Source organism: Macrotis lagotis, chromosome X, assembly GCF_037893015.1.
Source record: "Macrotis lagotis isolate mMagLag1 chromosome X, bilby.v1.9.chrom.fasta, whole genome shotgun sequence".
Taxonomy (NCBI): Eukaryota; Metazoa; Chordata; class Mammalia; order Peramelemorphia; family Peramelidae; genus Macrotis; species Macrotis lagotis.
In genome coordinates, this window is record NC_133666.1 from 186,726,115 (window position 1) to 186,738,147 (window position 12,033).

At 38.3% G+C, this 12,033-nt stretch overlaps 1 protein-coding gene across 1 annotated transcript in view; it reads left to right on the forward strand.

Moving 5' to 3' along the window:
* The first annotated feature begins 2,447 nt into the window (after positions 1 to 2,447).
* Positions 2,448 to 12,033, forward strand: part of POLR1E (RNA polymerase I subunit E) — a 37,138-nt gene continuing 27,552 nt past the window's right edge. The window contains exons 1-2 of the mRNA XM_074208016.1: positions 2,448 to 2,613; positions 10,132 to 10,235. Coding sequence (XP_074064117.1) covers positions 2,550 to 2,613; positions 10,132 to 10,235 — 168 coding nt within the window. The 5' untranslated portion in view covers positions 2,448 to 2,549. The remainder of the gene's footprint in view (positions 2,614 to 10,131; positions 10,236 to 12,033) is intronic.

Below are 12,033 nucleotides of genomic sequence, written 5' to 3' on the forward strand. Positions count from 1 at the left end.
ATTTTTCTGATTTTATTTATTTATTTGTTTTGCCAGGCAATGGGGTTAAGTGACTTGCCCAAGGTCACATATTAAGTGTCTGAGGTTAGATTCGAACTCAGGGCTGACTCCAGGGCTGGTGCTCTATCTACTGTGCCACCTAACTACCCCCTTTTTTTCTGATTTTATTGCTCTAGTTAACATTTCTGGGGCATTTTTTGCTTTACCTCTGATCTTTCTTTGTATGGCATTTCTCCATTACCTGTAATGTTGTCTCTTTGTTTTATATGAATATTATTTACCATCTTAAGGAATGTTAATTACTATGATTTTTAGTGTTTTAACAGAAACTGGTTTTGAATAGTCAAAAATTTTCTCAGAACCTATTGGTATATTTCTGTAATTTTTTTTATTTAGATGGTCTAGTATAAATTATAAATATTAATTTTCCTATATTGAATCTACCCTTCATTGAAGTATGTAATCTTTTTGATATACTCTTTTTGTTTTTAGGTTTTTGCAAGGCTACAGGATTAAGTGGCTTGCCCAAGGCCACACAGCTAGGTGATTAGTTAATGTCTGAGGTCGAATTTGAACTCAGGTCCTCCTGACTCCAGGGCTGGTGCTCTATCCACTGCGCAACCTAGCCACCCTTGATATACTCTTGTAACCTCTTTGATAGTTTATTTAAAATTTTGCATCAGTATTCATTAAGGATCTTAATCTATAGTTTTCTCTCTTTGCTTTGTTTCTGCTTGCTTACACAATTTGTTTTTTCTCTCTTTTTAATGGAACTTGCTCACTTTGTAATTATTGTTAAAACAACTCCAATTTCATTGACCAATGGCTTTTTTTTCCAAATTCATAACTTTTATAATTTATTATATTTATTATTTCTTTCTAGTTTTCTCAATTTATCATGGTTTTTCTCTTTCCTGTTTTTAGACTTAAAAGAGACATAAATTTACTACTAAATACTGCTTTGGTCACATACCAAATTTTTTGATGGTTGTAATTCACTTTGTTGAAATTAGCTGTTGTTTCACCAATTCTTAGCAATTACTTTTTTCTTCAATTCCTCCTTTCCTGACTGTAATCGTAATGGTAATGATGTATTTAAGATCATTAAAAAAAAAACTTGATAGGAAAGTTGAGTTCACATTGGAAAAAAAAATCACAAAATGTATTTTTACCTTATCCCTACTTATGGCTAAGGGTGATGGATATTTGTAATCAGAGGACCTACTTTTTTGAATCCTTGGGTTTTTATATATTTGTTTGTTTGTTACCATCACTGCCATATGCTTTGGACCAAGACTTTTTCTCTCTTTAAGCATGAGATTTTCTGTGATATCAGTCTGTTGAACTAAAGAAAGGAACTCTGGAGTCTCTTGTGGATCAAAATTCTATTCCTTATAGGAAAGCTCCTCTACTAGAATGTTTTCTGACCTGAACCTAGAAATTGTGATCAACTCTGACTTCTTCCAGGCTGCAGAACGTGGGGGGAATTGGCAACAAGAGCTGGCCTTTATAAAGCGCTTCAAGGTTTGCAAAGTGCTTTTATAATGAGTTTCTCATTTTATCCTCATGACAACCCTATGGAGTAGAGGCTATTATTTTTATTTTTTTAGGTTTTTGCAAGGCAATGGGGTTAAGTGGCTTGCCCAAGGCCACACAGCTAGGTAATCATTAAGTGCCTGAGGCTGCATTTGAACTCAGGTCCTCCTGACTCCAGGGCAGGGGCTCTTATCCACTAGCCGCCCCTGTGAGGAAACTGAGGCAGGTGAGTTGAATGCCTTGCCCGCTGTCACTCAACGCGGCTCCCCAGTGCCGCCCCAGTGCAAGGCAGCGTTTCCTGGCGGTGCCCGGGAGAAGTGGTGAGAGGAGTCCGGGGGGCAGAGACCCCAGTAGGGAGGACTAGCTGGCGGCAAGCTGGAGCCAGCCTCAGTCGCGTGTGCCCCCAGGCAAGCCGCTCATCTGGAAAATGGCCGGAGAAGGAAGGGGCAAACCACCAAGAAAGCCCGAATGGCTTAAGGAGGAACTGGGCACGACCGACTCAAGTAAAAATCGGAGCGGGCCTTCCCTAGGAGGAGCCCTTGCCACCGCTTCCGGTCGAGCCGGGCACTGAACTCCCGGAAGCCGGGGTCCCCAGTGGCGCTCAGTAAACTTCAGCTTGCGGAAGCGCAGCAGTTTCTGCCGATTGGTTAAGCGAGGGGAGGAAACGAAAGGGAAGGACGAATCCGCCGCTTCGGAGGGCGGGGCGTGGGGAGAGGGGACGAACCAGCTAGTTGTAGCGAGAGGGGGCGGAATTGAGAAGACGACGACCAATCGGTAGGCGTCAAGGAGCAGGAGAGAACCAATCGGAAGGCTTCCATGCTGAGAATGAGATTTAGGAGGCGGGGCACGCAGGGAGGGTCTGAGAAAGGGCGGTCTTTCCGACCGGATGGTCCCGCCTCTTCCGGCTAAAGCGAGGCTTGGAATGGGAAATCACACACGTGAGCTGCTTGAGACCCGGATTGAGGAGCCGCGGCGGTTACTGGCGGCGGCGCGGGTCCGGGGCTGCGCCAGCCATGGCTGCGTTTGCGAGGTGGCAGTACTGCGGGGAGCCGGCCGAAGGGCAGAAGGCTGCGCTGGGTAAGGCTGCTGCCCCCCCGCCCGACTCAGGGGCCCCCCACCTTGGCGGGTGTGAGGGGAAAGCATCAGCTAGAGGACCCTCGGCTCGCAAGTGCCAGGCCAGTAAAGCGAAAATAGGTGGAGGTATGAGAGATCGATACCTTACGGATCGGTCTATAGGTTTTTATATCATAACCGTCATCTTTATTATTATTACCATTATTATTAATTATTAATTATTATTATTATTATTGTTTTACAAAAACGTCTGAGAGAGATGGTTGGTTTGTTCAGTTTTAACTATGAAAAAGAGGCTGTTCTTTGCTTCATTTCTTATTTATCTGACTTAATCCCTGAAGATCTGGGCCCTGGCTCTTCTTGTCCTCTTTGCTTCCTCTCTCTCCCCCCACCTAGTCTTAATCTCTGAATGGGTTTTGCCTCAATCCAACTGTGACTTGGGAAAGACCTTAACTTGAAGAGACCAAGGTCTCCCACTGCATGCAAGGCCATCTCTCCTGTTTATCCTAATCCATAACTGGCCAGTGGACCCGAATCTCTCTAAGAAGGAAGTGAGGCTGGTGACATAGCACAGCACCCTCTCACTCAAACCAATTCAATTGCATGTCACTGGCATCTCTTCTTGGAGACTGAATGACAAACAAGAACCCATCATGCCAGGAACTCCTCTCAGTACACATAAAGTGAAGTTAAATTTTATGTGATCAATTGCTTTTTCATCCCCGTCTATTTAATTTTTAAAGTTCCGTATTACAAACAACATCATTACTTAATATTAGCCCAGTAACATGTGAACATTCTGGGAAACTTACAGATTGTTTCTAAAGGGAAAAAATTTGTTCCCTACTTTAAGTTTATCACTCTTTTAAGAGTTCCAGAGGGAATTAATGAAAGAGTATCTAAATGTCACTATATTTTTAAGGTTTGCATATATTATATGATAAAGATTTTAAAGATATTTCTTGTTGTACGTATACAATATCTAATTCGTTAAGGTTTGCACAAATATAGTTCTTTAAGTTTGTAAAAATTATTGGTAGGTGCTATTTCCATTTTATTGAGCAGGAAACAGAATCTGAGAGAAGTTAAGTGACTTGTCTGTCACACATTGTAAACATCTGAGGTAGAATTTGAACTCAGGTCTTTCTGATTCCAAACCTAGCACTAAGTCCACCAAGCTGCTTTCTGGCATCATAAGTGAATCACAAACCTGAAAACCTTGCTGAAACATGGGTGACGTAATAATGCAATAGGGAGTTATGGATAAAGTCAGGAAGCCCTGAATTCACATTCAGTCTGATACAATATTGCTGGGTGACCTTAAATAAATCTTTAAACTCCTTGGTATTCCCACACAATTCATTGGGACTATAAATTGTAATGCCATGATAACCAGGAAATTTACTTAACCAGAGTCACTGCACAAAGGGAGTCACAGATCTCAAATAAAAAAAGATCCATAGTCCCTGCCCTTGTGATGCTTACAATCACTTGGGTGGAACAAACATATAGATAACTAATTATATTGCAAGATAAGACCTAAAGAGCATGAGACGTTTTTTCCCCTAATCTTACTTCCCTCCCCTCACTGCCCACAGAAGGCAATTTGTCAGTCTTTACATTATTTCTATGGTATACATTGATCCAAATTGAGTGTAATGAAACAGAAATCGTATCCTTAAGGAAGAAACATAAGTATAAGAGATAGCAAGATCACACAATAAGATAGCAGGTTTTTTTCCCCCCAAATTTAAGGTAATAGTTCTTGGTCTTTGTTCAAACTCCACAGTTGTTTCTCTGGATAAAGATGGTATTCTCCATTCAGAGAGCCCCAAATTATCCCTAATTGTTGCACTGATGGAATGAGCCAGTCAGTCCATCAAGGTTGATCATCACCCCCATGTTATTGTTAGGGTGTTGTTAGTGTTTTTCTGGTTCTGCTCATCTCACTCAGCATCATTTCATGCAAATCCCTCCAGGCTTCCCTGCATTCCCATCCCTCCTGGTTTCTAATAGAACAATAGCGTTCCATGACATACATATACCACAGTTTGCTAAGGCATTCCCCAATTGAAGGACATTGACTTGATTTCCAATTCTTTGCTACCACAAACAGGACTGTTATGAATATTTTTGTACAAGTGATGTTTTTACCCTTTTTTCATCATCTCTTCAGGATATAGACCCAGTAGTGGTATTGTGGATCATAGGGTATGCACATTTTTGTTGCCCTTTGGGTGTAGTTCCAGACTGCTCTTCAGAATGGAGTTGGATGAGTTCACAGCTCCACCAACAATATAATAGTGTCCCAGATTTTCCACAACCCTTCCAACAATGACCATTATCCTTTATGGTCATATTGGCCAGTCTGAGAGGTGTGAGGTGGTACCTCAGAGAAGCTTTAATTTGCATTTCTCTAATTAGTAATGATTTAGAGCAATTTTTCATATGACTATGGATTGCTTTGATCTCCTCATCTGTAAATTGCCTTTGTATAGCCTTTGACCATTTGTCAATTGGGGAATGGCTATTTTTTTTTTTAATATGACTGAGTTCTCTGTATATTTTAGAAATGAGTCCTTTGTCAGAAACATTAGTTGTAAAGATTATTTCCCAGTTTACTACATTTCTTTTGATCTTGGTTATAGTGGTTTTGTCTGTGCAAAAGCTTTTTAATTTAATGTAATCGAAATCATCTAGTTTGTTTTTAGTGATATTCTCCATCTCTTCCTTAGTCATAAACTGCTTCCCTTTCCATAGATCTGCCAGGTAAACTAGTCCTTGATCTTCTAGTTTGCTTATAGTATTGTTTTGTATGTCTAAATCATGTATCCATTTGGATCTTATCTTAGTATAGAAGGTGTGAGGTGTTGGTCTAATCTAAGTTTCTTCCATACCAACTTCCAATTTCCCCAGCAGTTTTATCAAAGAGAGAGTTTTTATCCCAAAAGCTGGACTCTTTGGGTTTACCGAACAGCAGATCAGTATAATCGTTTACTGCTATTGCGCCTGATGCTTTATAATATAATTTTAGATCAGGTAGGGCTAAGCTCCCTTCTTTTGCATTTTTTTTCATTGAATCCCTGGAAATTCTTGACTTCTTATTTCTCCATATGAATTTACTTACAACTTTTTCTAACTCATTAAAGTAATTTTTTTGGAATTTTGATTGGTAGGGCACTAAACAAGTAGTTTAGTTTTGGTAGAATTGTCATTTTTATTATATTAGCTCTACCTTTCCATGAGCAGTTGATGTTTGCCCAGTTATTTAAATCTGATTTAATTTGTGTGAGAAGTATTTTGTAATTGTTTTCAAAAAGTTTCTGAGTCTTCCTTGGCAAATAGACTCTCAGGTATTTTATGTTTTCTGAGGTTACTTTGAATGGGATTTCCTTTCTAGCTCTTCCTGCTGTGTCTTGCTAGTCATATATAGAAAAGTTGAGGATTAATGAGGGTTTATTTTATAACCTGCAACTTTGCTAAAATTGCTAATTGTTGGGGCGGCTAGGTGTTGTAGTGGATAAAGCACCAGCCCTGGAGTCAAGAGTACCTGAGTTCAAATCCAGCCTCAGACACTTAATTACCTAGCTGTGTGGCCTTGGGCAAGCCACTTAACCCTGTTTGCCTTGCAAAAAAAAAAAACAACCTAAATAAAATAAAATTGCTAATTGTTTCCAGTAGCTTTTTGGATGATTTCTTGGGATTCTCTAGGTATACCATCATATCATCTGCAAAGAGTGAGAGTTTTGTTTCTTCCTTCCCACTTCTAATTCCTTCAATTTCTTTTTCTTTTCTTATTGCAGAGGCTGACATTTCTAATACAATATTGAATAGTAGTGGTGATAATGGGCACCCTTGTTTCACCCCTGATCTTATTGGGAATGCCTCTAGCCTCTCCCCGTTGAATATAATGCTTGTTGATGGTTTCAGATAGATACTGCTAATTATTTTAAGGAACAGTCCATTTATTCCTACATTCTCTAGTGTTTTTAGTAGGAATGGGTGCTGTGTTTTGTCAAAAGCTTTTTCAGCATCTATTGATATGATCATAAAATTTCTGATAGGTTTGTTGTTGATATAATTGATTATACTAGTAGTTTCCCTAATATTGAACCAACCCTGCATTCCTGGGATGAATCCTACTTGGTCAAAATGTATTATCCTAGTGATAACTTGTTGTAATCATTTTGCTGAGATTTTATTTAAGATTTTTGCATCTATATTCACCAGGGAGATAGGTCTATAATTCTGTGGAGATCATTTTCAACTGGAAGAATCAGGGACAGTTTTGTGGAGGGAGGTCTTCCTCCTTCTGTTATAGGAAATGTTAGCAGAGACATAGAGGAAATGTGGGAATGTGTATAGAGGATAGTTTGGATGGAGAAGAGAGTAATAATAATATAATAGCTAGTTTTTATATAGTGTATTAAAAGGTTTGTAAAGTATTAAGATGTTATCTCATTTGAATCTCAAGTCCAAGGTAGGTGCTAATATGATTCTCATTTTATAACTGAGAAAATTGAGGCAAGCAGGGTGCCCCAACTTGTAAGGCAAGATTTAAACTACATCTTCCTGACTGAAGACCAGCACTCTGTTCTAATTGTTTAGGAAGAGAATGATGTGAGATGCTTTGAAAGTATATGGTAATAAGAGGGGGCAGGGCCAAGGTGGCAGAGAGAAGCTAGAAGCTCTATCCAGCTTCCCTCAGAAACAATGTCAAAATTAGAGCAACAAAATCCACAGAAAAGACAGAGTAGACCAATTTTCCAGCTTGAGATATCTGGGAAGGGTTTCAGGAAAGGTCTTCCTATTTGGGTGCAGGGGGCCTGTGCCTGTGGCTCAGCACAGTGGGGAAGGTAGCTGATGGCTTTCAACCACAGCTCAGCAACCAAGTCCCCTGGGCCCCTTGGTTCTGGTTCAGCAGGCTACTGACACAGCAGGACAACCGAGAGGCCTCCAGGCCCAATTTAGAAGACAAATTGCCTACCCCAGAACTCCAACACTGCTGGCATGACTAGATTGGGCAGTGTCAGTACAGTGGAGAGACTGCTAACACCATAGGCCCCAGTGCATACTGAGGATCAGTGAGCAGGCCTTCAACTTCAAGACTAGGAAGCTTCAGACAGTGCCCCACTGTGAACCAGAAACAGAGCTCTTAAACTGGGCTAAAAATGAGTAAGAATGATATGAGTAAAAAAATGAATAAGAATAGAGGAAAGCATTTTCCTTATTGTGGCAATAAGGAAAAGCAAAACACCATTTCAAAAGAGGACACTGGAAAACGGCCTCTATGTGAAACTGCAGAGGGGACTATGAATTGTTCTCAAACCCAAAAAGTTCTATTGGAAGAGCTCAAAAAGATTTTTTAAAAATCAAGTAGAAGAATTGAGAAAAGAAATGGGAGGTATGCAAGAGAGAATCAACAGCTTGGAAAGAGAAAACTTTTCTAAAAATACATTTGGAAATGATTTGAAAATTACTGTTGCATGTAGCTGGAAAAAATAAATAAAATATTAAACAAATAAATAAACAAAAGGAAGCAATAATGATGGAAATAAAATTGCATACCATAGCAAAAAAAATGAATATGGGCAAATTGAAAAAAGAAAACAATTTTAAAAATAGAATTTTTAAAATAGAATTAGAGGTGCAAAAGCTAACTGAAGAAAATAATTCCTTGAAAATTAGAATTGGGCATAATGATTTCATGATTCATCAAGAATCAGTCAAGCAAAATTTTTTAAAATATGAAAAAATTGAATATAAAAGACCTCATTGAAAAAGCAGCTGACCTGGAATATAGATCTAGGAGAGATAATTTAAGAATCATTGGACTACTGGAAAGCCACGATCAAAAAAAGAGCCTGGACAATATCTTTCAAGAAATGATAAATGAGGGGTGGCTAGGTGGCACAGTGGATAGAGCACCAGCCCAGGAGTTAGGAGTACCTGAGTTCAAATGTGGCCTCAGACACTCAATATTACCTAGCTGTGTGGCCTTGGGCAAGCCACTTGAACCCCATGGCCTTGCAAAAACCTTTAAAAAAAAAAGAAATGATCAAGGAAAATTGCTTTGATGTCCTAGAACCAGAAGGTAAAATAATCATTGAAAGAATTCACCTATCATCTCCTAAAAGGGATCGCAAAAATGAAAAAGCCAAAATATATTGTAGCCAACTACCAGAATTATCAGGTCAAGAAGAAAATGCTGCAGGCAGTTAAAAAGAAACAATTCAGATACCAGAGTCACAGTCAGGATTACACAGGACTTCAGCATTAAAGGATCAGAGGACCTGGAATATGACATTCCAGGGGACAAAGGAGCTTGAATTACAACCAAAAATCACCTACTCTGCAAAATTGGCCATATTCTTTCAGGAAAAAGAGTGGATATTCAGTAAAATAGGGGACTTTCCAACTTCCCTGACTTTCCAACTTCCCTGATGAAAAGACCAGAGCTGAACAGAAATTTCAAGGAATGAAGTAATCCCATGATTTGGAAATCAGTTCCTAAAGAAGAAAGTAATTAATAGATTGCTCTCTAATTTACTGTTACTGTCTCTAATTTACTTTATCACAGTCAGATTAGAGATGACTCAGTAAAAACTTGGTTAACAGTCCTTTTCTTTCCTCTGCATTTCCCATTCTCACTGTAGATGTGCCATCTTGGTAAAATGCACAATAACAATATCACTAATAGCTCATTCATATAGTTTTTTACAGTTTATATATGGACCAGTTAGGAAGGATATTCTTTTTTTTTTTAATTTCATGTGCTCACAATAATGTGACATTTTATTATTCAATCTTCATGGCCCATGAAGATTGCTGCAGGCAGTTATTTATGGCTGGGGTATTTATAAATATTTTTAGAAAATCTTAAGTCTCAATACCATTACCAACAATTATAATACACTAATTTGAGACAGGGCATGAGAGAGAATTAAGAAAATAAGCATTCCACCAAAATTCCAGAATTATGATAGAAATATCTATAAAGTAGAAAGAAAATGAAATCAGGTTCCTGACATTTACTAACCCTGTCTTGCCATGAGAAATTTTCTTTAGGAAGGATATATTCTTAGGTGTCCATATGTTATTTGAGTACAAAGAATGATGCCATCTTCCATTTTCCCTGCCAACCTTTATTTTTTGTAGTATGTCTTTTTCTTTTTTTTGAGTTGTACTTATTAGAGTACAGTTTTATCATCAAACGTCTACTTTTTGTCATCAAATTTCCTTTAACCTTTCCCTTGGGACCTAACTAAATATTTTAAAATCACTATGACTATCCCCCTGATTAGTTTTATCTGTTATTATCTCTCACAGGTAAAGGAAGGCTAGATCTGATAGGATTTGCTTTCTTAACATTCATAGATACTATAGTCCAGAATTGAGGATTCACATGCTTCTCTGTTTTTAATATTGTATACACACAGTTATTTATCATTAATGTAATTTAAAAAACTCATCCTATATTCAGTATCATTTCATTCATCACTTTCTGTGTATTTATTACAGTTCAGTTTTCAAATGGGAAACTCCAGAATTCTGAAAATGTGAATTTTTCCTTATATAAGAGCAAAGACACCACTAACCCAAGGAAGAAGTTTAGAAGGATATTGGTAAGTTACTTTGTTTATAATTCCTCAATTTATACAGGACTAGGTGAAATTGTATTTTTTTACATTATTGTGGTCATTATGTTCTCTTGACTTTGCATTGTGTTATTCAATCATAGACTCATAGATGTAGAGCCATAAGGAAATCCTAATGTCCATCATGTCTAACCCCTTATCTTTTACAGATAAGGAAACTAAGGCATAAAGAGGGTGGGTGAGCACTTTATCCAGAGTGTCAGTGACAGTGTCTGAGGTGGCATTTGAACCCACCTTTGATTTTTTAAGCCTTTGTTTTGTTTTTTCCAATTATATGTAGGAATAGTTTTCAAGTTTTCAGTATTCATTTTTGTAAAATTTTCTCTATCCCTTACTTCCCTCTCCCAAGACAGTAGGCAATTTGATATGGCTACACATGCATAATCATGTTATACCTATTTCTATATTAGTCATACTGTGAAGAATCAGAACAAAAGGAAAAAACTATGAAAAAGAAAAAACAAACAAAAAGTTAAAATACTATGCTTTGATTTGGCATTTAGACAGCATAGTTCTTTTTTCTGGATGTGGATGGAATTTTCCATCACAAATCTTTTAGAATTATCTTTATCACTATATTGCTAAAGAACTAAGTCCGTTGTAGTTGATCATCAAACAATGTTTCTGTTTCTGTGTACATTGTTCTCCTGGTTCTGCTCACTTCACTCAGCATAGTTCTTTCTCATGCACGTCTTTCCAGGCTTTTTTGAAATTTGCCTGCTCATCATTTCTTTTTTTTTTTTTTAAGATTTTCTAAGGCAATGGGGTTAAGTGGCTTGCCCAAGGCCACACGGCTAGGTAATTATTAAGTGTCTGAGGCCGGATTTGAACTCAGCTACTCTTGACTCCAAGGCCAGTACTCTATCCACTGCGCCACCTAGCCGCCCCCATGTTCATCATTTCTTACAGAACACTAGTACTCCATTACTTTCAGACACCACAATTTGTTCAGCCATTCTCCAACTGAGGGCATCCCTTCAATTTCCAATTCTTTGCCAAAAAGAGCTTCTGTGAATATTTTTGCACACGTGGGTCTTTTCCTCATTTTTATAATATGTTTGGGATATAGAACTACTAGTGGAATTACTGAATCAAAAGGTCTGCACAGTTTTATGGCTCTTTGGGCTATGTGAACCTGCCTTTCTTATCTGAGTTCCATGGTCCCATCCTTTATGCTTTCTCAAATCTCTGACCTTTTCACAAGCACACTTTTATTTCATTACATTCATAAACTTTATTTTATTCTGTCAATCTCAGTATATAGGCATCCATTTTGTTTCTGTTTTTAACAGAAAAAAATGCTGCAAATAAGCAAATATAAAGAAGATGGGAAAACTGGTTTGAATTTTTGTGATACAAAATGAAATGATTAGAAGTGACTATAGTGCAGAAAGAAAATCCCAAAAAAGGTGAAACCTAATTCTCTATAGTTATAATGACCAAGACTGACTTTGGGAAAGAGTTGGGAAAATGTACTTCTCTTCCTCTCTTTCTCAATGTTCTGTGTCAGTTGGATAGCTTGGTGGCTCAGTGGATAGAGTACTGCTCTCAGAGTCAGGGGGACAGCCTTAGACACTTGTTACTTAAAACCTGTGTGACTTTGGACAAGTCACTTAACCCTGATTGCCTTGCTTCCAGGGCCAGTTCCAGTCATCTTGATTCATATGTAGCTACTGGACCCAGATGACTGGAGGAAAAAGTGAGACTGGTGATTTACTTAGCACAGCACCCCCCTCACTCAAATTCTTGTCATGGCATCACCTCT